Source organism: Notothenia rossii (assembly GCF_949606895.1).
Source record: "Notothenia rossii genome assembly, chromosome: 2".
NCBI classification, from domain to species: domain Eukaryota; kingdom Metazoa; phylum Chordata; class Actinopteri; order Perciformes; family Nototheniidae; genus Notothenia; species Notothenia rossii.
The window spans coordinates 83,926,652-83,951,591 of record NC_136904.1 but is presented as its reverse complement, the minus strand read 5'-3'; the positions used below and the strand labels follow the sequence as shown (position 1 = coordinate 83,951,591).

The 24,940-nt window shown below is 42.3% G+C and overlaps 2 protein-coding genes and 1 long non-coding RNA gene across 10 annotated transcripts in view; 2 read left to right on the top strand and 1 right to left on the bottom strand.

Moving 5' to 3' along the window:
• Positions 1-16,438, top strand: part of usp9 (ubiquitin specific peptidase 9) — a 39,217-nt gene extending 22,779 nt beyond the window's left edge. For 4 of the 7 annotated variants that reach the window (XM_079663693.1, XM_079663691.1, XM_079663692.1 and 1 more), the window contains 26 exons: positions 118-267; positions 400-520; positions 624-754; positions 957-1,235; positions 1,337-1,474; positions 1,595-1,732; positions 1,998-2,164; positions 2,271-2,379; positions 2,512-2,658; positions 3,073-3,219; positions 3,312-3,519; positions 3,609-3,829; positions 4,135-4,322; positions 4,412-4,585; positions 4,685-4,826; positions 5,089-5,845; positions 7,624-7,747; positions 7,829-8,054; positions 8,248-8,686; positions 8,814-9,034; positions 9,123-9,211; positions 9,306-9,462; positions 9,753-9,965; positions 11,192-11,221; positions 12,737-12,835; positions 14,320-16,438. In XM_079663693.1, the coding sequence (XP_079519819.1) occupies positions 118-267; positions 400-520; positions 624-754; positions 957-1,235; positions 1,337-1,474; positions 1,595-1,732; positions 1,998-2,164; positions 2,271-2,379; positions 2,512-2,658; positions 3,073-3,219; positions 3,312-3,519; positions 3,609-3,829; positions 4,135-4,322; positions 4,412-4,585; positions 4,685-4,826; positions 5,089-5,845; positions 7,624-7,747; positions 7,829-8,054; positions 8,248-8,686; positions 8,814-9,034; positions 9,123-9,211; positions 9,306-9,462; positions 9,753-9,965; positions 11,192-11,221; positions 12,737-12,835; positions 14,320-14,598 (5,094 nt within the window). In that variant the 3' untranslated portion in view covers positions 14,599-16,438. The remainder of the gene's footprint in view (positions 1-117; positions 268-399; positions 521-623; positions 755-956; positions 1,236-1,336; positions 1,475-1,594; positions 1,733-1,997; positions 2,165-2,270; positions 2,380-2,511; positions 2,659-3,072; positions 3,220-3,311; positions 3,520-3,608; positions 3,830-4,134; positions 4,323-4,411; positions 4,586-4,684; positions 4,827-5,088; positions 5,846-7,623; positions 7,748-7,828; positions 8,055-8,247; positions 8,687-8,813; positions 9,035-9,122; positions 9,212-9,305; positions 9,463-9,752; positions 9,966-11,191; positions 11,222-12,736; positions 12,836-14,319) is intronic. The other 3 variants (XM_079663697.1, XM_079663696.1, XM_079663695.1) reach the window with 2 other exon arrangements.
• Positions 16,439-17,380: 942 nt separating this feature from the next.
• On the top strand, positions 17,381-20,544 carry LOC307030032. The gene is made up of 3 exons (XR_013805482.1): positions 17,381-17,505; positions 17,798-18,014; positions 18,255-20,544. It is a non-coding gene; the product is annotated as an uncharacterized lncRNA (long non-coding RNA).
• Positions 20,545-21,553: 1,009 nt separating this feature from the next.
• rpl8 (ribosomal protein L8) lies at positions 21,554-24,451 on the bottom strand. Of its 2 annotated transcripts, none has more exons than XM_079666754.1 (6): positions 24,370-24,451; positions 23,602-23,745; positions 23,367-23,508; positions 22,603-22,821; positions 22,362-22,477; positions 21,554-21,750 (listed from the first exon to the last, which is right to left on the bottom strand). In XM_079666754.1, the coding sequence occupies exons 2-6, from the start codon at positions 23,737-23,739 to the stop codon at positions 21,592-21,594; spliced, it is 774 nt and encodes a 257-aa protein (XP_079522880.1). In that variant the 5' UTR covers positions 23,740-23,745; positions 24,370-24,451; the 3' UTR covers positions 21,554-21,591. The 2 variants fall into 2 exon arrangements, with proteins under 2 accessions (XP_079522880.1, XP_079522881.1); XM_079666755.1 differs by having other exon boundaries at positions 24,356-24,380.
• Between the last annotated feature and the right edge of the window lie 489 nt (positions 24,452-24,940).

The window sequence follows — 24,940 nt, the reverse complement described above, 5'->3', positions numbered from 1 at the left end:
GAGAATATTACATTGTTTTTTGATGCATCAGAAAACACAGTTCAACTGATGTCATTTGCTGTTAGTTCTTTATATCTATTTCATTAGTGCTAACTCATTATCGTTGTTTATTTATAGCTGATCACGGCCAAGCTGACCCAGGTGAGTGCCAACATGCCTTCGAGCCCAGACAGCTCTTCTGATTCATCAACTGGCTCTCCTGGTAACCACGGCAACCACTTCAGCGACGGGCCCAACCCTGAGGTGGAGAGCTGTCTTCCTGGTGTGGTGAGTTTAACCTGGGCTGATTTCCAAGTGCTTGACATGTGTCACAATAATAAGGGCTACGTGAGGATTTAATTGATGTGGCAATGCATTGTAAACAGCAGAACTCTTGACACCCTCTGCCCTGTTCCACAGATCATGTCGCTGCATCTGCGCTACATCTCCTTCCTGTGGCAGGTGGCTGATCTGGGCTGCAGCCTCAACATGCCACTGCTGAGAGATGGAGCTCGGGTTCTCATGAAACTCATGCCTCCAGGTATACATTCTCCAATAATACACAGCCACTTTACTTAATGTAAACATACATGAACACAGCCCGCGGCGATGTTGGCTCATTGGTCATTGTTCTGTTTCCTCAGACAACACTACCGTGGAGAATCTGCGAGCCGTGTGTCTGGACCACGCCAAGCTCGGGGAGAACAGCCTCAGTCCTTCACTGGACTCGCGCTTCTTTGGCCCCTCCCCCTCACAAGTGCTATACCTCATTGAGGTGGGTCTCAGTGTGTTTGTATTACATTCTCAGTTGGCCCTTGTGTGTCAAAATATGTTAATTAGTAGTTGATAAACTGCAGCAAATCGAATTTTAACCATGTGCCACATTTGAGAGTTTTTACTCCTACTCCACCTAAATGTACTTCTGTCCATGCCAGCCTACTTATAAGAAGGCTCACACTGTTTTGCCCATGTTGCAGGTTGTTTATGCTTTGCTGATGCCAGCCAGTGCCACTCTGGGCGAGGACGCCAGCGACTTCCAGTACAACTTCTTGAAGAGCGGTGGGCTGCCCCTGGTGTTGAGCATGCTCACCAGAAACAACTTCCTCCCATCGGCGGACATGGAAACGCGCCGTGGAGCTTACCTCAATGCGCTCAAGATCGCCAAGCTCCTCCTCACTGCTGTAGGCTTCGGCCATGTGAAGGCTGTGGCTGAGGCCTGCCAGCCCAACGCAGAAGGAAATATTCCCGTCTCTCCGGTTAGTTCACAAAGACAATTGCCACAGACACATACCTGCATGACAGGTATTGTACTGCATGTTTTCGTCTTTTTTCACAACCTGCTTTGTATTCTCCACAGATTAATCAGGCCACCCACGACCAGGCTCTGGTCCTCCAGAGCGCCCTGCAAAACATCCCAAACCCTGCCTCAGAATGCATGCTGCGCAACGTAGCCATCCGCCTCGCCCAGCAGATCTCTGATGAGGTAACAGAAAATGTAAGTAAACGGATAGAGGATTTTAAGATAACAGTGAATTAGTCAAAGATAATACGAGGATCCTTCTTGTGTTGGTGCTGTCTGTAATAATGGCTTCTATGGGACTACTTTTTTCACCAGAATTTCTTCCAGGCATCAAAGTACATCCCAGACATCTGTGTGATCCGAGCTGTTCAGAAAATAGTGTGGGCATCAGGCTGCGGAACAGTGCAGCTCGTCTTCAGTTCAAATGAAGAAATCAGCAAGATATATGAAAAGGTGAGTTGCCTTTGAATGTTGCACACTTTCTTTGTAATATTCCCTTAAATATAGTCACAATGTTTTAAACAAAAACACACATAATACAAGTCAAATGAAGCTGAATAGAAGACAACGCCGGTAATAGCTCATTCCCAAAAAGCACTAAGCTTCTAGCAAGAGACAGAGCTCTCAATGGCTTAGTGGACTTTCAGGGGATTAGCAATTAAACAAATTGCAATGCGCTATGTATCTTTGCCTAATATCTTTCTTTGTTCCTTTTTAGACAAATGCAGCTAAGGAGCCAGATGGGGAAGATGAGCAGGTGTGTTGTGAAGCCCTGGAGGTGATGACACTGTGCTTTGCCCTCATGCCCACGGCTCTAGACACCCTCAGTAAAGAGAAGGCTTGGCAGACCTTCATCATAGACTTGCTACTGCACTGCCACAGCAAGTAAGTACACCAGGAAACTTTCCAACTGAGACCGACCTGAAACATACTGACCTTAATGGTGGAGACGTCCTCTTCTGATGGTAATGTTGTCATTTGTGTCCCACAGATCTGTGCGTCAAATGGCCCAGGAGCAATTTTTCCTGATGGCAACTAGATGCTGTATGGGCCATCGACCCCTCCTCTTCTTTATCACCCTCCTCTTCACTGTGCTGGGGGTGAGTTGCTGTTGCCTTGGGTTTATATTAAAGACTGTTATTTATCTTTTTTATTTTAACGTATTATAATGCATCACCAGAGTGCTAGACATTTGCTTACAAGATCCTAATTTGAAATGTTCCCGTGTCCAGAGTACAGCCAAGGAGCGAGCCAAACACGCTGGAGACTACTTCACTTTACTCAGACACCTTCTGAACTACGCCTACAACAGCAACATCAACCTGCCAAACGCCGAGGTGCTGCTCAACAACGAGATCGACTGGCTAAAACGGATAAGGGTAAAAGCTCCTGCTCATCATATGTCTGAAGAAATATGATATATTACATGTTAGGGCTGTGCAATTAATCGTATTTGAATCTCGATTACGATATTGGCTTGCAACGATTACGAAAACAACGTAATCGAAATAAAACGATTATTAATTTTATTTAAAAAAATAAAAATGTCATTTTTTTTTTTTCAGTTGAATTATACTTTAAAGTTTAGGGCAATCAACTGTTAAAAACATACTGTTCACGTTTTTTTTTTTCAATAAATGGATGTTTTCAAAGTTAATGGTTAATGGTTTTTAATAATCTTGATATCAATTATTGACCAAAATAATCGTCTTTATGATTTTTGCCATAATCGCACAGCCCTATTATACGTAGTTTACGAGTATTGATGATACACAATATGTGTTATTTGCTAGGATGAGGTTAAGAGGACAGGGGAGACCGGTGTGGAGGAGACCATCCTGGAGGGCCACCTTGGGGTGACCAAAGAGCTTCTAGCCTTCCAGACGCCAGAGAAGAAGTACTACATCGGCTGCGAGAAGGGAGGAGCGAACCTCATTAAGGTAAAACAAACACCTGAAACAGCTACTCTTATTTTCTTCCCTTTTCTTGTAACATTACTAAGATATTTCTTTCTACCTCTTTTCTTGATTAGGAGCTGATCGACGACTTCATCTTCCCAGCATCTAACGTGTACCTGCAGTACATGAAGAGCGGGGAGTTCCCCACAGAGCAGGCCATCCCAGTGTGCAGTAGCCCCGCCTCCATCAACGCTGGCTTTGAGCTCCTCGTGGCTCTGGCTGTAGGATGTGTTCGCAACCTCAAGCAAATAGTCGACACCCTGACTGACATGTACTACTTAGGTTGGTAAACAGCAGTGTGGCAATTTCACTTGAAGATTTGTAAATTGCATCATGTCTGAGAGATGTTGTTTCCTTCCCTCCCCTTCCAGGTTGCGAGACACTGACAGAGTGGGAGTACTTGCCTCCGGTGGGGCCCCGACCCAACAAAGGCTTTGTAGGTTTGAAGAACGCCGGGGCCACCTGTTATATGAACTCTGTCATCCAGCAGCTGTACATGATCCCTCCAATCCGCAACGGCATCCTGGCCATTGAAGGCACCGGCACTGATGTGGATGACGAGATGTCTGGGGATGAGAAGCAGGAGAATGAGGTACAGTGGAGACGCTTATTTAGGAATCTAGTCATCATCACAGAATTGTTATTTATAGATCTATTCTCTTGGTCTCTCTCTCAAAGGGCAGCAGATTTATGCGTTTACCTTTGACATGTTTTCACCGTTTCAAAAATCAATGAGTAGTTGTAATCTCAATATTGGCAAAAATAAACGTGATTATGATTTTTGCTTTCTTTAATCAAGCAACTCTGAACTCGGTGAACACAAACGGTATCCAAACGTAATGAACAATTGTGAAAGAGTAGCTTAATATTGTTCTTCTGTCTGTTTCGTCTCAACAGAGCAACGTAGATCCTCGTGATGAGGTGTTCAGCTACCACCATCAGTTCGATGATAAACCCGCCAGTAAGTCCGAGGACAGGAAAGAGTACAACATCGGGGTACTGCGCCACCTGCAGGTCATCTTCGGACACCTGGCTGCGTCTAGGCTTCAGTACTATGTCCCCAGGGGCTTCTGGAAACAGTTCAGGTATTTCAAATACTCAGTCATTTCTATTGCATTTTGACTGTTTAGCAGTTGCTGATCTAATTGTATTCTCTCTGTTCCATGTGGTTTAGGTTATGGGGTGAGCCAGTGAATTTGAGGGAGCAGCATGATGCTCTGGAGTTTTTCAACTCGTTGGTGGACAGTTTGGATGAAGCACTGAAAGCCCTGGGCCACCCCGCCATGCTGAGCAAGGTGCTGGGAGGGTCCTTCGCTGACCAGAAGATCTGTCAGGGATGCCCCCACAGGTGAGTGCAGTGCTATTCCCCCGTGAAAGATAACTGAGAAATAGTTTCTAATATATTAATGTTGTGTTGTTGTTGCATAATGATGTTTTGTGTTGCCAGGTATGAGTGTGAGGAGTCATTTACAACACTCAATGTAGACATCAGGAACCACCAGAACCTGTTGGACTCCATGGAGCAGTACGTTAAAGGAGATCTGCTTGAAGGAGCCAATGCCTACCACTGTGAGAAGTGTAATAAGAAGGTAAGAACGAAGCTGCATGTTGTTGTTGTTGTTGTTGATATTAAGCCTTTTTACTAGTTTGCATGGTTAAATCCATAAAAGCAGCCTCCTCAGTACTTCCTCCTAGCGCCTGGTCTAGTTCTTGGATTAAAAACAAAAATCCTACATAAATATATAGATCGTAAAATATCCACGACAGTTTCCACACAGATTCTTTATTCAATCACTTCGTTGGAGGTTTATTCAAAAAGACAGAGACGTAACCCTTTGCTCTCCTCGTCAGGTGGACACTGTGAAGCGCCTGCTGATAAAGAAGCTGCCGCCGGTCCTGGCCATCCAGCTGAAACGCTTCGACTACGACTGGGAGAGGGAGTGCGCCATCAAGTTCAATGACTACTTTGAGTTCCCCAGGGAGCTGGACATGGAGCCGTACACGGTAGCTGGTGTGGCTAAGCTAGAGGGCGATGACGTGAACCCGGAGAACCAGGTGATCCAACAGAACGAGCCCTCTGAACCCACGCCTCCCGGCAGCTCCAAGTATCGCCTGGTTGGAGTGCTGGTCCACTCAGGCCAGGCCAGCGGCGGACATTACTACTCCTACATAATCCAGAGGAACGGTGGCGACGGCGAGAAGAACCGCTGGTATAAGTTTGACGACGGTGATGTGACGGAGTGCAAGATGGACGATGAGGAGGAGATGAAGAACCAGTGCTTCGGAGGGGAATACATGGGCGAGGTGTTCGATCATATGATGAAGAGGATGTCGTACCGGAGGCAGAAGCGCTGGTGGAATGCCTACATCCTCTTCTACGAGCGTATGGACTCAATGGACAAGGACAGCGAGCTTGTCAAATACATCTCGGAGCTGACCATCTCCTCCACCAAGCCCAATCAGGTCAAGATGCCGGGTGTCATCGAGTGCAGCGTCCGCAAGCAGAACGTCCAGTTCATGCACAACCGAATGCAATACAGCCTGGAATATTTCCAGTTCATTAAGAAACTTCTGACCTGTAACAGTGTCTATTTAAACCCTCCTCCAGGTATGAATCCTTCTTCCTAGCGTGCTGGTGAATGGGTTGCTTGATTCAAAACCTATTCAATGGATCATGAATGTCTTTATTGTATATTAAAAAGTTGAAAATGTATATAGGTAGCTAGTTAATCTCATCTCAAGCCTTGGGATGTTTTCGGAGCACACGTTGCTGCCCGATAAAGGATGGAACCCAATCTAATTTTCCCACGCTGTCTAGCTCCGTTTTAAAAGCTTTTCTTTTGACCCGTTTAGGCCCGCAAGGCAGAACAATATATAAATAGGCTAAAAGTCAATATTTTGGAATAATGGATAATCAATCAACAAATTAAAATACTTGAATTATCCCTGGGGGAATTAAGTTTTGTGAAAGTAGAACCGGATTGGATTTAAAATGAATAGATATTTATATAAAAATAATTTGAAGTATAAATGTGCAATCAAAGACCTTGTAGCCACTGGGACAGCGGGATGTCCTTACATACGGGAATAACAGTCCGTCTCTGTACCACAACATGTGATTAAACATAACGGATCAACAATGTACTTTATATGAAACGTTTGACACATAAACGTACAGTCATGATGATAGTACGGGCATGATGTGGGATTTGAGTACAGCAGCACATCACTCTCTCCAGTTATGACTGTATGCCAAAACCCCCAGAGGGATTCTTTGATCTTTTGAACAATGAACTCCTCATCGTATCTCCACTTTAGATTTCAGCTCTCTTGAACATATAGCAGCTGCCATTATAATTCCACTACTAATCGTTGACCTGCTTCTCAAAAAATGTATTCATAGTGTGGCGTTCAGCACAGGCTGCCGAGAAATGCACTGCCTCTGCACTGCATTATTAATAAAGCCAGAACCCCTAACTGTTTCACAGGAAAATAAATATATGAGGGTGTTATGTTTAGTACCTTGAATCCAGTTTAGATACTAATGTATTTTTTTCTGAAGTGATTTTTCCTTTTTCCCTACTGATCAAACACATTGACCCGGTATGTTAGTGAATGTATGATATATCATTGATTGATTGGCCTTAGTCGGAGACCAGTGCTCTTTTTTTATTAGTTTGCTCTGTGCCTTAACGCTGGAGTCTCCTGGTTACTTTATCAACTGCCTTTTGTGTTTCATCCTAATTTAGGTTGGATTGAAACGGCATCATTTGTGATTTTCTGTCTTTTAGTGTCCCTTACATCGTTAGTCATAATATCTTGTACATGTCCCACAGTCACATCATTGCCTTTGTACTTCATGCACATTGGATTGTAATTGAAATGTTTAATGGGCTCGAAGCATTAGCAATATTTACAGTTTTCCTGGCATTGTAACCAGAGTTGTTATTTTATAGTCTTATAATTAGGAAACAAAAGTGTTTAATACAAATTAGGCTAACATTTGCATAAACAGCCGTAAAGCTGAAACTCTGCCCTTTAACGTTATAGATGTTCTTTGATTGCAAAGCCTGTGTGCTGGAGCTCAGAGCCAAAACAAGGGCAGGTGCATCAATTCCCTAGTTTTTGCACACTGCAATATAATTCAATTTATGATATGGCGTGTATCCAAGTTTTTATAATTTGCTTACTGTTAGTCTATTGGGCATAATTTTTGATGATGAATTATTTCGATATATATTCTCTTTAACAATTCGGTTACATGTTCCAACCTTGAGTGATATGTTTGTCTCTGGGTGTAGCTTAATGGATTGTTGTCAGCTTATTTTATAGTACTAATGAGGAATATTGTCTCTGTTATGTTAACCATTGCTCTCTTTCTATCAGGACAAGACCACCTTCTGCCTGAGGCAGAGGAGATTGCTATGATAAGTGCTCAGCTGGCTGCTAGGTTCCTCTTCAGCACAGGTTTCCACACCAAGAAAGTGGTACGGGGTCCTGCCAGTGACTGGTAAGCTCCGTCTGCCTCTGGGTTTTTAGATTTCCTCTCTGTTTCGTCCTCTATAACTTGTCTCCCTGTCCTTCCCTGTAGGTATGACGCCCTCTGCATCCTGCTGAGACACAGTAAGAATGTACGCTATTGGTTTGCACACAAAGTCCTGTTTGCATTCCCCAACCGGTTCTCAGAGTACCTGCTTGAGTGCCCGAGCGCTGAGGTCCGTGGTGCGTTTGCCAAGCTCATCGTCTTCATCGCTCACTTCTCCCTGCAAGACGGGCCGTGCCCCTCCCCCACCGCCTCGCCTGGACCCGCTACTCAGGTTGGTCCAGACTTCAGCTGAGCTCTGTGGAAAATGGTCTTTTTAATGGAGCCCTCTTGGAGCTGCTTGAATCATAGGTTTCCCGGAAGATAATTAAAGCCGGTTACCACTGAGAGGCTTCTCATCCTGCACTTTTCATATTGATGTAACCCTGCTGTGTTCTTGCGTGTTGTTTTCTGTGTTTGTGTATCAGGGTTGTGATAACCTCAGTCTAAGTGACCACCTGTTGAGAGCTGTACTCAACCTGCTCAGAAGAGAGGTTTCTGAACACGGCCGTCACCTGCAGCAGTACTTCAACCTCTTTGTCATGTATGCAAATCTCGGTAAGGAGCGCACAGCATTCACAATCCTGCCATGTACATCTGTTCCTCTGGGAATGATAACATATAAGATCATGCCAAGTGTTATTAATTGTTCGGGACTTAAAGATGTTTCCCCCCTTGCAGGGCTGGCAGAAAAGACCCAGCTGTTGAAGCTGAATGTCCCTGCCACTTTCATGCTGGTCGCTCTGGACGAGGGTCCCGGCCCTCCCATTAAGTACCAGTACGCTGAGCTGGGCAAGCTCTACACTGTGGTCTCCCAGCTGGTCCGTTGTTGTGACGTCGCCGCACGCATGCAGTCCTCAATCAATGGTGAGCGTTTCACCCTTCAGCCACAGAAACATTTGATATGAACTCATGAAAGAGAATTTGAGCCCAATGAAGAAAATCTAAATATAATCTATGCGTCTCTAACTCTAAATGTCCCCCCCCCCTCCAGGTAACCCTCCTCTCCCTAACCCGTACGGGGACACCAACCTGACGACCCCTGTGATGCCGGTGCAGCAGCTGGTGGCAGAGATCCTGTTTGTGAGGACCAGCTACGTGAAGAAGATCATCGAGGACTGCAGCAACTCTGAGGAGACGGTGAAGCTGCTGCGCTTCAGCTGCTGGGAGAACCCTCAGTTCTCCTCCACTGTGCTCAGCGAGCTGCTCTGGCAGGTAAACGGAAACAACATCTATAATTCTGAAGGTGGCGTACTTGTTTCTGTCCACAAGACTTCAGATTGTGTGTGTTGTGCGTCTGCAGGTGGCATACTCCTACACTTATGAACTGAGGCCTTACCTGGACTTGCTGCTACAGATCCTGCTCATCGAGGACTCCTGGCAGACACACAGGTCAGACTCACTGCTCTGTGGTTCATTAACAGTGCTGTTTGTTTTGACTGGGATCTGAATATGACTTTAATTCGTTATTCGTTTGGTTGTGTAGGATCCACAATGTGCTGAAGGGCATTCCCGATGACAGAGATGGGCTCTTTGACACCATCCAGCGCTCCAAAAACCACTACCAGAAACGAGCCTACCAGTGCATCAAGTGCATGGTGGCCCTCTTTAGCAACTGCTCCGTGGCTTACCAGATCCTACAGGTACAGTACTGACAGGTGTCCTTTCATTTTAGCTTTAAGACTGTTTGGAAACCCTTTCTGCCTCTCCTAAACACAAGGAAACATATGGCCAAGATTTATTGATAAAAAATGTGACGTTGGCTTTTTTCTTGTTTTTTTACTTGTCAAAACACGATCATTAAAAACACAATGGCTTGTGCACAACATGGAGACAGATTGAATTATATAAATGACTATATAGATCAGTGTGTTCCTCCTTCATTCACACGTGTACATATGTTCTAATCGGCTTGTCTTTCTTCTGCATACAGAGTAATGGTGACCTTAAACGAAAGTGGACGTGGGCAGTGGAGTGGTTAGGGGACGAGCTGGAGAGGAGACCCTACACGGGGAACCCTCAGTACACGTACAACAACTGGTCCCCCCCGGTCCAGAGCAACGAGACCTCCAACGGCTACTTCCTGGAGCGCTCGCACAGCGCACGTATGACACTCGCCAAGGCCTGTGAACTCTGTCCTGAGGAGGTAATCACATTTTAACCCTCACTCACATACACACACACGCATGCACACACACACACACACACACACACACACACATATTTACATTACCCATCAGTCTTAGGGACTGTGCTTAGGGAGCCAAACCATTACAGCTCTAGGACACTGTTTGTAGGTAAACATGTGATGTACAGTGGAAAACATCTGGATTTCAGAACAGCTGCTTAAAGTCCATATCAGACTTTTCTGATCAAACATTAGTATAGAAGGGGGGTTTTCTGTTGCATGCAAATATGCAAATATTTGGGAAAACACCTCAGTCAGACATATCTGATGTTGCCATGGGAACATTTTAAAGGGGCAGTTTGGCAAAGGGCAATGACTATCTAGATTGTTTCTGTGAGTTCCTTTGTGAAATATTCTGTCAAGATGTTTGCCTTCTCTCTAACATAATGGAACTAGATTGCATCTGGTTTGTGGGTTTTAAAGTGCCAACCATCAACAACAATGTCTCTTTTCAGAAATCATTACCCGGTTTCTAAAGATAGTCCACTTTGTGAGCAGTTCCAAGTAACCTGTTCACGATTTCTGGAAAGACATTGCTAACGAGTCTTAGTCATTTTTGTTGCTGCTTTGAGATCTACAAGTCAAGTGCCATCTGTTTCTATTGTATACGAGAAAGGGCAGACCTCTTCAGCCAATTTCTCCTACACTTGGTTATCCTCACTAAAACAATGCATCTATTTTAGATGTTGGGGTAAACTGTCTCTTTTTGAAAAAGGGTGTACAGTAGTGAAGGTAAAAAAGAAATCCCACAGATATTGTGTATGAGCCAGAGGAGCTTAAACATCACACAACATGACCAGCTGTTAACTTTGTGTAAAGGTATATATGTATAACACTAATGGTAACCTTAATAATCATAGTTTTTATGATTATTTAATTGTTTATCTATCTAATGTCATTATAAATTGATCTTTGTTTTAATTTTTTCTTTAGAGTGACATTTATTTGATTGGACCCATTTCCTAAAAGTGTTTCCAATAAGTCATTAAATGTTGAATGTCCGCCCTAAGCTACAGCCATGAATATGTTGCTATGCTGAATATCCTTTTGTCTTTTAGTCATGGCTGCACTTCACGATGCATACAAATATCATTTTTTGTTCTCACTTAAAATAAGATACCTGTATTTTTATGTTGACAAATGCAGTCAAGTGACACACTTCTCCTGTAATATTCCACACACAGCTCAAGTGTACTCAGGGAAGCCCAGGGAAGGTCAGTATTCCAGGCACCACAACATAAAATAAGGAAATGAAATTGTATTAAATAATCAGCAGAGAAACAGTTGGCCTATGTTTAGATCGCAACACATTTCACACTTTGTTTAGCTAGAATTTGAAAAATGTTAATTTATTTGTAGCTTTAAAAGTGATCAGTGGCAGAGGCTAGAAGCATTACGCCATGTTGAGTGCTCGTAGATTTTTCCCATTTTGTCCACTTTGCTCCATTTTCTTTTTGTCCTATTTGATATGCATTTAAAAGATAACAAATGTCACATAAAAAGCGAAAAGCTATCCAAAGTTCTAGTGATGAATGAATTAGCACTTTGAGTTGTCAACAGTTGTATCTACAGTGCATACCTGAGATGTGTGTTCTTGCTTTTCCCTTCACTTCTCAAACTGTGTACAATGTTCATGCTGTGGTAGTAACACAGATTGTGACCATAGATACAAGATTAAACTAAATTGCCCTCCTCCATCTTGTTGTCTCCTCGCATAGTAAAAGAAAAGGTGCACAGGCAGCCTTTTAGTGTAACTGGCATAATGAATCCTGTTTTACAGCGGCACAGCGAACACATCTTTGTTCTCTCGCTGCACAGTGATTCGCCAAAGCAACATCACTGGAATAGTCCTCCATCTCACTCTAGTGCTGTTTTTTTTTTTTTTTGTACTCCTTCCCCCAAACTCAAACTGTGATGCTGCCAGCCACCTGCATCTGATTGAAAAAACTCTCAAAACTTCACATTAGTTAGAACATTTAAACTGTGAGGACATCACTGTACTGTGCTATGTTCTCTATTATGCTAATGTAGCCAGAATAATTCAACATGACATGAACCCAACATACATTGTACTCTCTTCAGTTAGATGGGTGAAACAAAAACATTTAGAACATTTGAACAACATTTGATAAAAAAACCTTTGAACTCAGGGTTGTCAATCATTTTGCATTAGATGTTAGATGTCATCTATTTCTAAATGAGCTTCATGTAAATGTGTTGATAGCTTGACAGGTTCTGTTGTTATTCCACTTAAGACTACATCACGTTATAATGTATGTTACAGAGAAATGTAAAACACCATGAAGCGTAGATATGTGATTTACACTTAAATGACGAGGCTGGTGTTGATTGACATTAATAAGATAACATGTATGTGCAGCCTTGTCTTCAGAAAGTGGCGCAGTGAGATGACCTCCACAGAGGTTTCTTTGCATGTTTTAGATATTTTTGAAAATGAATTAGCCGCAGCTCTCCAGCTGAGAGGATGCTCTCGGGTGTATAATCCACCCACACACAAAATGAAAACTCGTTTAAACATAATTTACTTTATAACAGAGCACAGTTGGAAATGTAACTTCCCCACATAACTCAAAAGCTTCAAATTATACCCACTGTTGTTATCCAAATAAACTAGCAATTCCTGCTGTGTAAAATTCATAAAAATACAATCTTTTTTTACTTTGAAAGTGGAAATGAATTTGCGATAACGTTTCTCTCATGTCTGCTAGGAGCCCGATGAACAGGAAGCACCTGATGATCAGGACTCTTCCCCTCCAGAGGACACGTCTCTGTACCCCCACTCTCCTGGGACCACACAGTTTCAGCAGGTAGTGTCTCAGGGACCTTTACACCCTCATGACAGTCGGTGACGTATGTTGTAACTGTGTTCATGCATATTGTGCATGAAGTGGAAGGTTTGTGTCAGTTTGTGTAGCCATGAATAAAGCCAGAAACAAGGCTTTACAGAAGAGTTTGAAGCTTCACATTCAAATACTAGAGTAAGGACAATAATATTACACCATTTGTAGAATTACATTTCATTGATAGGATTGTTTCCAACTCCCGCGATCCAGACCCTTTCTAAAAACTCCAGAGCCTCGTCAAGAAACCAAAATGCATAATAAAAAAAGAAAGATGTAATTATTTCCCAAATTCTGATTTATTCCATATTGTTTATGTTTAAAACTTTAAGAAAACCACATTTTCCAAAAATGTCATGAAAAGCTCATGAAGGAAAAATACATGGCCAGGCCTTAGAGAATTGATCCTTGACTGTTCCTACAGTCTGAGATGTACCCGGTCTAATTGTTACTGATAGGGCAGCTTAGTTTTTTATTCAGTCTGAGGAGAATCAGCCGCCAAGTCATCGATGTAGAAAAGTCTGCAGCCTCTGCTTAGTCAGCTGTGATGCTTTAAGTCCTTTGACTCCTCCCGGATATGCCCGTTAAAAGATTAGGATCATTAAAGGATTAGGATGGCAATACTCTTTTGTTTCTGTTATCGTCAACAAATCCTGTTAAAAGAGCGAAGCAAACCATGCATTAGTCCGTCTCCCAGGAAGCCACGAATCGACTCGGAATCAGACGTGTCCGTGATGATGTCACTCAGGGCCAAGCGTGGCGTGTTAATGTTGAAATGTAACAACGGTGCTTTATGCAAGATCAGGCATTGGATGAACGGACCCTATGTGTTGGTGGGATTGGTTTGTTGTTGGTGGTCTTAATAGGATTTGTCGGTGAGACTTAAAAATTACGCTCATTAAAGGGTTGAAGGTTACGTTTTATTCAATTGAACTTAAGTTACCAGACTATAACTTGGAAATGGTAATTAACAATGTTTTCAATTTTTCAAGTTATTTTAGAAGTTTACTGTTGCAGACATTTAATAAACTGAATGGACTATTTATTAATGATTACCACATTATTTTGAAACCATTAAGAAATATTTAGTAAAATCTATAAACAAAACATAAATGGAATGAGCAAACATTTAAATAATTGTGTTTATCATCTATTTGTTTATCAGTCTATCGATTACTTATAACTGTAATACAGGTTTTAACTGATTATAATACGTTGTTAAACTGCTCCCTCTATATATGTAATGTTGATACTTCATTTACAAATCAATGGGAAAATAATTACTTGAGTATTGTGATGAGTCTCGTAAAGTTCTCACAGACTTATATACAATCTGACCAGTGGAGGCGCCCCCTGCTGGCCATTAGACAGACTGACGGCTTAAGGCAGTAACACTGATCACCACTTGTTTACAATCCACTGATTTCTGTCCCCTTTCCCCCCCTCCCCAGAACAACCACCCCCATGGGCAGCCGTACACCGGGCCTGCTGCTCAGCACATGAACAACCCTCAGCGCCCCGGTCCTGCCTCGGCCCCGACTCCAGGGCCCGCCCAGACCCCCCCCACCCCAGGCCCCGGGCCCACTCCCGGCCCAGGCCCGCGAGCACAAGATAACTGGGAGAGCACCGAGGAGGTCGCCCCTGCACCTGCACCCGCACCTGCACCCGCCCCCGCCACCGCCACAACCTCCACCGCCCCCGCCCCAGCGCCTGCCCCGCCTAAGGAGTAACGTCCCGCCCCCCCTGCTGTGCCTCGAGCCTCCATCGTCCCGCTCTCCTTCCTCTCATCCTCCGGTCAACAGAGCTCCTCGTCGGGCCTCTCTCTGTCTCTCTGTCTCTTTCTATCTCTGGCCTCAAGGCAGGGCAGAGCTGGTGGCCTCCTCCTCCTCTCCGGGCCACCTCTCGCCTGTGGGGGGGGGCGGGGGCGCTCTTCCCTGGCCTGGGGCTGCCTGACGGTGCGACAGGGGCCTGCTGGCGGCTGCAGAGGCGAGGGAGTGGAAAAGAGTTCTAATAAAGAAAATGTACCCAGAGCCGACGATGCTGATGCGCTTGTCTACACGACGAAAAGGTGTACATAGTATGTTAATGTTTTTGACTGTTCAGATCCCCCAGGAGCATAACTCTGTGTGGTTTGCTGTTGGGAGATGTTGCAGATATTATGAAAAACAAAAATGGATATTATAAATAAGAAAAATGCCCAAAAAAACCTGTAAGAAGACAACAACTCCTCTTTGTTTTATCACCCATGCTCAGCAGTAAAGTTTGTTCTACCATCGGACGGTTACTGGTCATTCAACTGTAGAAGGACGCATTGTTATTATCATAATTATATTATTATTCTTAAGCTCCTTGGCAACCTTATGACCCATGCCGAATCAACTCACGAGCTGTGGTTGGTTTTAGTGTGAGATCTGGAATGGTTGGGTGGACTTTTACGGTGTTTGGTTGATGTGAAAAAGCAGTGATGCAACATTGTTCTGAAACTCATTGCCTTTCTTTTCTTTTCTTTTTTGTTTGTTCTGGTAAATAATTCAATCCTTTTTGAAGCTCTAGTTAATATGCTGTAACATTTAGCATGGCTTCTCACCAGAATAGTGTAGCCCGATGGAAGACTTGTGATCATAACAACCTAAAGCTGTTCTTAATCCACATCTCCAAAAGGGTGTTGTGACCCTTAGGTTTCTTTTTTTTTTGTTTTGTTTTTTTTCTACTCATCTACCCTATCTACAATGAGGGCGATATTTTGAACCAATGTATGAATAAGTGGCTTTTCAATTGCACATTATAATCCTACAACTTCAACATTTGGCAGTCCGTTTTTGGTGGGATAGACAGCTTAGCTTTCATATTTAGGAAATCTGAAAAACGAAATACATATGCAACAGAATCACTGCACTGGGTTATCTGGTATTTGATAGACTGTGGTTCACCTCCGTCTCTGCGATAGAGCCTAGTCGTAGACACACTCGTTGACCATCGGCCGCCTTTCTGCCGTGGAGCTGGTCAGGTTTGGCGGCGTGGATTTGTTTCGGGATGAAGTAACTAACCCTCGCGCTGTCGCTCCACGGAGAATAGGTTCCCCAGCAGGGTTCACCGTAAGAATAGCGGCTGGTTAGTCATGTTGCAACTCGAGCTAACTTGTAATTCTGTAGGAGTAAAAAGGTAAACATCAGTAAATACTGTATTTAATTGGTAACTTGAATGCATGTATTTTTTTCTTTTTTTTTGTCTAAAACATACCAAATACTCCTGCAAATGAAAATATTCTGCCCATCGTATTATATTTAAATATTTTTGCTCTTATTTTATAGAATTTATTTTGTTGTATTTCACTAAAAATAGAATTTGATTTAAGAGGAACATTTTTGTCCTTGTGTTATTTTTAAAGAAGATATTGACTGTACAGAGTTCTGCGCCCTGTTTTTTGCCGACTTTTGTTTTGGCCATGGTGTGACGTTGAATTCTGGAGCTACAGTCGCGATGTGGACTTTCACTTTGTGAGGTTTTTTGTGCACAGAAATATAACAAAAAAAGCATTGCGCCCTTAGCAAATAAAGAACGTGGAATCTTGCCCGTGTCTCATTTTTCACATGTGGACAATAAACAGTGAACATCTACCAAGCATCACAAGAGTTCATCCAGAAAGTCTGAAATTATACACACAATATTGATGTTTCTGCATCCAGCTCCAGAGGGAACATTTGTAATGTGGTGTATTAGGTAAAAAAGACAATGAATAATAAAGCTGGGGAAGGTGGTTAATATTCAGAGAAAAAATTCTGAACTTCTGAGATTAAAGTTGTGAATAAATGAGAAAATAAGAGAAATTGAATTTTTTTTAAGAGTGTACATTCACAATTTTACCAAAAAACATGTAATTCTCTGAGCTTAAAGTCAAATATATTTGGAAAAATTGAAAAGAAAGTATGTTTTGTGACTCCTTTGAAATGACCGCTTGATGTTTAGTTTACTTTTACATGTACTATTTAGGATAGGCTGTGAGTATTTGAATACTTTTTCATTATGTACACAGAGCAAAAACTAAGTGTCACACTCGAAGGTTGGTTATACAGTTAAATCAATGTCCCTGTAACAGTCTATAACAGTGAAAGTATGATTTATTGCAAAACTTTTGGATTAAGCTGCATGACTTTGCCTAATGTGGCAAAAAATGTGTGCAATGTTTTAAATAGGACGCCTAGCCTGTAATACAGGAAGTTCTAGGGGGGGGGGGGGGGTCAACGGGGTCCAGTGCCCCCGTAACAACGCCGTTGGACCCCCCTGTGGCCCCCCTGAAAAGGAAAAGTTAATGATAAACGATTTATTGGCTGACGGAATAGGCAGAACCAGTGCCATATATATATATCTATATATATCTACTATCTATATATCTATATCTATATAGATAGATATATATTGGATAGCAGATATAGATATATCTATATAATCTATATGGCGCTGGATAGAACTAACGTTATTCGTCCTTCTAGTCGGACCCATTAGAGCGGTGCACTCACCTTCACTGTCCGGCTGAAGCGCGTGAAAGAAAAACAAACACTTTTAATCTCGGATCAGAGGCTGTTGTGTCCAAGCAAGATTCAAACCTACGTTTCGAGAGACTACCACGATAATTGAAGGTGAGTTAAACTATTGTATCCGTTTAATTGTTACAAGGTAAGACTTTAGGTCAGTAAGTGTTGTTGACTAACGTTAATTAACTTAGTGGGCGACGTAATCAGCGACAGCAAACAGTTTGCTTTCATTCAAAGGCTCAAACGTTACTTGTGAGCTTTGCAACAATGTTTGTAAAGCTTTTAGCGTGATATACATTCGTCTTTGTGCTATATAGTTGTGAAATGTAACTAACGGTTATACATTTATATTCTGCGTTGCTGAAGTGTTGTCCTCCCCGTTGTGTTTGCTCTATAGATCTTTAAAATGAAACGAAAAAAGGATATGTCCTTTTTCGCGGCAGACAGTAACACAGAGACACAGCAGGAAGTGCAGATTGCCACAGAGAGAGAGCCTGAGGGCTTTTCAGGAGAGACTGATCTTGAAAGTGAGGGTTCAGAGCAGGGAGAGAGAGATGAAGAGTCGCAGAGTGAGACCGAGGAAAGATGTGCATCCGCAAGTGCTGGCACATCAAGTTTGTGATTTTGAAAAACAAATGTGCCTGCTTTAATCTTAGTTACAGTTCAATTGGTTTGTCTCATGTAGGAGTGTGTGATACGAATTCATTACATTTTCCCTCGTGTCATAAATCTATTTATATAGATATCTAATTTGTGGTTCTTCATTGCTCTGGTAATTGTGCATATCATTTATAATGATCTGTTACAATTATAATAATAATAAACACATTTATTTGTGTTATCTTTCTCCACAGATATCAGCAAATGCAAAGAAGATCCACCAATGCAACCAAACTTTAAATTGTTTCCAAGGACCTTGATGGGCGACCGGAACAGGAGTTTCAAGGCAGACTGGTACAAGATTCACCCCTGGCTTGAGTACTCCAGAATGTCAGACTCTGCTCATTGTTACGCCTGCAGACATTTTAGCCCTCCGAATAGCACAGACACTGAATTTGATTCACCTTCAGGTTTCAAAAAGGCTAAATACAAAGAGGTTGGATTTGCAATCCATGCCAAATCCTCAGCGGCACATGCATGCAATGAGTGCGTGGAAAGACTATCAGAGAGCTGTGACATCAAATGCGTTATTGGCAAATGTACTTAACAAAGAACATAACAAACGGGTTCAAAAAAAATCGGGAATATATAAAAACCATAGCTGAGGTGCTGCTACTTACTGCGACACAAAACATTGCTCAAAGCGGACACAATGAGTCAGCAGGCTCAGATAATAAAGGGAACTTCATGGCAATTCTAGAGACAATTGCTAACCATGACAAAGCTGTTTAGAAAAGGTTGACTTCCATTCATAATGCAAAGTACACAAGCGAAACCATTCAGAATGAAGTTCTGTGTTTTGCAGACATGGTTCAATCTGAAATAACAGAGGAAGTGAAAAACAGTGAAGTCTTTAGCATCATGGCAGATGAAACAAGAGAACAGATCTCTCTTGTAGTCAGGTACTACTTCAACGGTGCTATCCAGGAGACTTTTCTCCATTTTGAGTCAGCAGAGAGGCTAGATGCAGCGGGGCTTACTGAACAAATAATTCACATATTGGAAAGTCACGGTCTGGAATACAAAAACAACCTTGTAGGCCGAGCATATGATGGTGCTGCTGTCATGAGCGGTAAGCACTCAGGGGTCCAGGCTAGAATCCGAGAGCAAGCTAAATATGCTTTTTATGTTCATTGCAATGCTCACTGTCTAAATCTAGTTTTAGTAGATACAGTCAAAGCTGTCCCAGAAGCAGAGCAGTTCTTCTGCTTACTAGAAAAGCTATACGTCTTCACATGTGGGTCGTATGTCCACCCCAAATGGCTAGATATTCAAAGAGAGATGTACGAAGGTGCATCGAGAGAACTCCAGCGATTGAGTGACACTCGATGGGCATGCCGATTTATATCTCTTCGTAACATTATGGATAGATTACCGGCCCTCAGGCGAGTACTGCAAGACATAGCCCAAGAACGCAATGGGGAGAGATCTATGGAGGCACGTGGTGTACTGGCACAGTTGGATCTAGAATTCATTGTGCATCTTGTAACACTCCGTAAAGTGTTTGGAAAAACACAACTTCTCTCTGAGATGTTACAGTCTTCATCCCTTGACCTTTCAAAAGCTGTTGACTTAGTTGGGTCTTTAGTTCAGACATTGAATGACTTCTGGCATGAGTCATTTTTTGACAACTTGTGGGATGAAGTGTTGAACATTTCTGAGCAATGTGATACTGCAATACAGCCAGCAGCAAAACGAGCAAAAACACTAAGCTCTAAACGTGTTGAAAGCTGTGTACCGACTGCTGTTGGACAGAGAGAGACGGAACAAGATAAACACGGGTTTCGTACAGGCTCTCTCTTCCCTGTCATTGATCAGACGCTCAGTGAGCTTAATAGATGGTTTTCAAACACAAACTGTGACATGATGAATAGCATCCAAGCTCTTAACCCCAAAAGCGATGCATTTCTGAAGAAGACGACGACGCTGTTTTCATTTGCTCAGCTGTATGATGCAAATATTGATGACTTAGGGCATGAGCTACATCAGTTCAGCATTTAGATGGGAAAATGAAGACTGGCATGCGGAGACCTGATAGTACAGGTGAGCTGGTTCAGTTCATTGAGCCTTATAAAGAAGTGTTTTCTGAGCTCTTCAGACTCTGCAAAATTGCAGTCGCAATCCCATTCAGTTCTGCTTCCTGTGAGCGTAGTTTTTCTACATCGAAGCTGGTCAACCCTTTTCTCAGATCCACAATAACTGATGCGAAACTGAGCAATCTGGGTGTGGTTAGTATTGAGTCAAGGAGGTCAAAGGTTTTGAATCTTGACTTATTTGTTGATCGGTTTGCCAAAAGTCACAAAAACCGCAGGATTTTGTTGCTGTAATGTGACATTTTGGGAAGGGAACTACAGCCTGGGATGCAGAGTCCCTTATGTACAGTAGAGATGTAACTGTTCATTATATGGTGTCAGTACAAAAAATGTACTATAACTTAAGCTGAAAGTAATGTTTTATTTTGTGTAATAAAGTTGCTGAAACAAACACTGTCATCGGAATGATTCTGTTACTGTAACTATCAGCAATAACTGTAGTGCATTGTTTTCTTAAGACGCAATTACTTCATTTAATGTGCCCCATCTCAGAAAATGCCTGCCCCCTAGTCAAATTGGTCTAGAACCGCCACAGCTGTAATACAGCCCATTTAGCCAGTGACAGAAAATAAGATGGAAGCTTATACTTGTGAAAAAAGGTCCCGTTTGTCTTTGTGACAAACTTTCTTGAAATGTACCTAATTTTTTGATACCAAGTCAATACAGAGATTAATATTCTCCTTAAAACGAGTTACATGATTTTGGGTTTATTTCCGTCACTTTGGCAGAAATGGGCTTCTTTAACTTCTGGTTAAGAGGGAAGGGGCCGCTGTAACAGGTCCCAAGAAAAATAGAAAGTCTGCTGGTTCAGATTTTGTCAGTGGATACTCCCAGAATCTGCATGTCTTTAAAAAACCTTAAATAAAAAAGGTGTCCATATTAGCAAGAATCCGTGGGTCACAGAAACATCTACATTTATATTCATTACCAAATAAACTTTGGAGCATCTGCACAGTAAAATCTCCCTTTGGATGGACCAGCCTTTTTACTGGAGGTCTTGTCCTGACTCAAGAGCTCCCAGATTAACAGGAACACCTTAACCCCCCTGACCCATTTTTTTTAAAGTGCTGTCATTTCGGGACAATATTTGTCAAAAGTGATAAAAAGTATACAGATTTGTATACAATGATAGTATAGGGTTTTTCTCATGTAGATATGAGAAAACACCACATTTAAATAGACTTGCATTGTCATTGACCCGTAGCAGTCTAAGCTTGATGTAATTGTCCGATCTTTAAAGTGTAAGGTTTCCTTCTCATAGTCGATAGTGATATTTGATTTCTTATGAACTGGTTTGCTTCCAGCCCAATTTCTAGGCTTCTAAAATCAAAGCATCTTTCCCACATTTTAGTGAGTGTGTGGCTACAGAAAAAAAAAAAAAAAATCATTCGAGATTAGAATCCTTTGGAACACATTTTTATTATCAAGAAAGTCAGGTTTAGTTCTCCTTCTCCTGTACGGTCTTTGTTCCACGCAGTCTGCCGGTACGGCGGGCAGCGATGAGACCGACCTTACGACCAGCGGGTGCGTCCCTCCTGATGGTGGAGGGCTTACCAATATGCTGATGGTTTCCACCACCGAAGGGATGCTCAACGGGCTGCACAGAGGGGAAGAGAAAAGGAGATCAGTCTCAGGAAACTAAGGTAATGTCTTGAACCCAACTTCAGCGTAAACACAAGCTTTGCAGAAAGACTGCCACCTTTAAACTTTCCCTTTTTATCCTGACCAAAATAATTGGATACACAAAAGGATCTGAACATTTATCAAAATATGTGTCTAACTCATAATGGAATCACTTTACATTTTGTTAAAGAAAAATCAATCAAACACTAAACTATCACAATAAGCTAACCAAAAGATACCCACATTCTGGCATTCATCAAATAGAATTCTTTACTCCTCCACCATAACATTGAACATGGCAGCTTTTCCCAATCATTTACATGGGAAGGTCTGATTTGTACAAGAAACGTGAATAACTCGACCTCATCCTAGAAGAGAAAACCCATCTCTTTTCTTTTATTGCCCAGCAGATTTATTTGCTGTAAATAATTGTCATCACTAGAACACCCAATACTGATAACATGACCTACATGCATAGCTGTTGCATGGGACCAACATGTTATATCAAATAAATCTCATCTGTTGTTCCTCACTAACTAGTTGTTACCTTGTTTGCATCATGTATAAGACAATGTGTTCACTTACGTTCATGGCCACACCACGGACACGAGGCCAGCAGTTTCTCTTGGCCTTGTACTTGTGGTAGGCACGACCAGCCTTCAGGATGGGCTTGTCAATACGTCCACCTCCAGCAACAACACCTTTAGAAACAGAGCCGAGTCAGTCAGAGTGCACCGATTCCATCCAATCCTCAAGTTCAAACACCAATTTAGCACCTGTCAACACTAGTTTCAAACCATGTCGAAGTGGCAGCGTGGGTCCTTACCGACGACAGCTCTGTTGGCTGAGGCGATGACCTTCTTGGAGCCTGAGGGCAGCTTCACTCTGGACTTCTTGGTGTCAGGGTTGTGAGAGATGACGGTGGCGTAGTTTCCTGACGCGCGGGCCAGCTTGCCTCTGTCTCCGGGCTTCTCCTCCACGCAGCAGATGATGGTTCCCTCAGGCATGGTGCCGACGGGCAGGACATTGCCAATGTTCAGCTGAGCTGTAAACATAGAAAGACATTCACTCAATCATACACTTCCAACTAACATTATAACCCAAACTCCACCCGATAACAAGCACTGCACTTTAAAAATGAACCTGTTCATTGAACATTATTCCTACAGTTTAATTTCACTACACTCGATAGGCCAACAGTTTTAAAATAATGCCATGTGTTGAGGCAGCATCAATTCCTGTACACCAAATAAAGAGCCCCTACATGGTATAGATTCTGTAAGATTTGCAAGAGTTAGTTGAACGTTCAGTATTTCTTACTAACATCAAGCCATATTATGCATTTTAGCAGACTTAACTTATTTAAATCCATCAATAGGCCCTGCACTAGCTATACAACAGCATCCCCCATGTCTTTTTCAAACCAGCTTGACTCATTTACATAACAGTGACTTATATTTCCGAGTCTAAAAAACAACATTATATATCTAAATAGGGCTTTTATGTTAATGTTAGGGTATAGCTGAGCCTACACACAAGAGTACTATGATCATCTGCTTTAAGATGCATCCATCAGTCTACTTTTCTTACCCTTCTTGCCGCAGTAGATGAACTGTCCGGTGTGGATGCCCTCAGCAGCGATGAAGAGCTCGGTCCTCTTCTTGAACCGGTATGGGTCGCGGAAGGCCACTTTGGCCAGGGGAGCACCACGGCCGGGGTCATGGATAATATCCTGAGAGGACAGAGAAAAGGCAATGTCAGTATTCACCTAACCAGTAAGAAGGCTTCCATATGCTCCTTAAAAACAGTGCCAGTCTTCATTTACCTTCACGATCCCCTTGATGTATCCATGGCGTTCAGCGAAGTCAATGTGACGGAGTTTAGCAGCACCTTTTCTGTGCTTAACGTGGGCTTTGAACACGGAGCCCGCACCTTTTCTCTGTCCCCTGATTACACGTCCCATCGTGTACTGAAACAGGACGAGAGACAGCGTTATTTACCAGCCTGACATGTGAGTGAGTGCTAACATTGAGGCTAATTATTACAGATATATAGCCTACTGTCTTTAATAAACACATTAGCTTTTTTCAGTGAAGTGAACTTCAGCAACCATGTTATTATCGCGCAAAAACTAGGTTAAAAGCGACTTGTATCTCACATTTAGCTAGCAAAATACTTAACTTTTAGGCTATTGTTAGCATAGCACACTTTGCAACGTAACTTACTTAATGCTAACGGTACGATACAGCGTTTGACACTAAGACAACAAAATTGCTCCTAACTCACTGCGAGTTATTCACGAACTAAATGATTTCCCTCTTTTCTAAACGGTATTCATTAAATGCAGATATACATCCTGTGTGCAGTGGCTGCCGGCCCTTTAGCCGCTACACACTGCTAACCATGTCATCGCTGAGCTACACACAAACACCTCAAAATGCTTTAAAACTAACTTCTGACGCTAAAATACTCAAACGGACAGGTTCTTATACACTTAATCTACGACAATAAAGGTTTGTTTAAAGTGGATGAACTAAGAAAAACGTGATTTAAAGCAGATTTTGTTAAGGGAATCGTACAGAAGATGTCCTACCTAAACTCCGTTGACGGAAAGAGGAAGTGCAAGGGGAAAAGCTGAGGTTTTCTTCCGGAGAAATCGCCGCAGAGCATTGTGGGATTTGGAGGCAGATACACATATCCGTTCAGGAAGTATAAAGTGCCTCTGAGAGAGTTCATCTTGTACAGCGGATAATTAAAGTGTCTTTGTGTGCTCTTCCATGTACAAATATATCATTCTTACATAGCTGCAAATGCATGAGGATAACAGCAGGTTATATTAACATGTATATGTTTTACCCCTCCTTCCTTTCTCTCTACAAATCAACTCTGGCTGGCAGAGAACTCTCTTCTCCATAGCTTCTCTTGGACTTAAAATCACACTGTACATTTTACATTTATATATTCAGTTTAATATTTAACATTCCATCCCTCACATACTAATAACTTGCTTTATATTTTGTTTTTTGTAAATTTAACATGTATATTTCTACTTTTTTGTTTATTTCTACTGTCTTTTTAATTTTTTATTGTACAATGCCATGTCTTTTTATGCTGTCCTTAAAACATAAGGCTGCAAAAGACATTAATAACCACTGGATGATAAG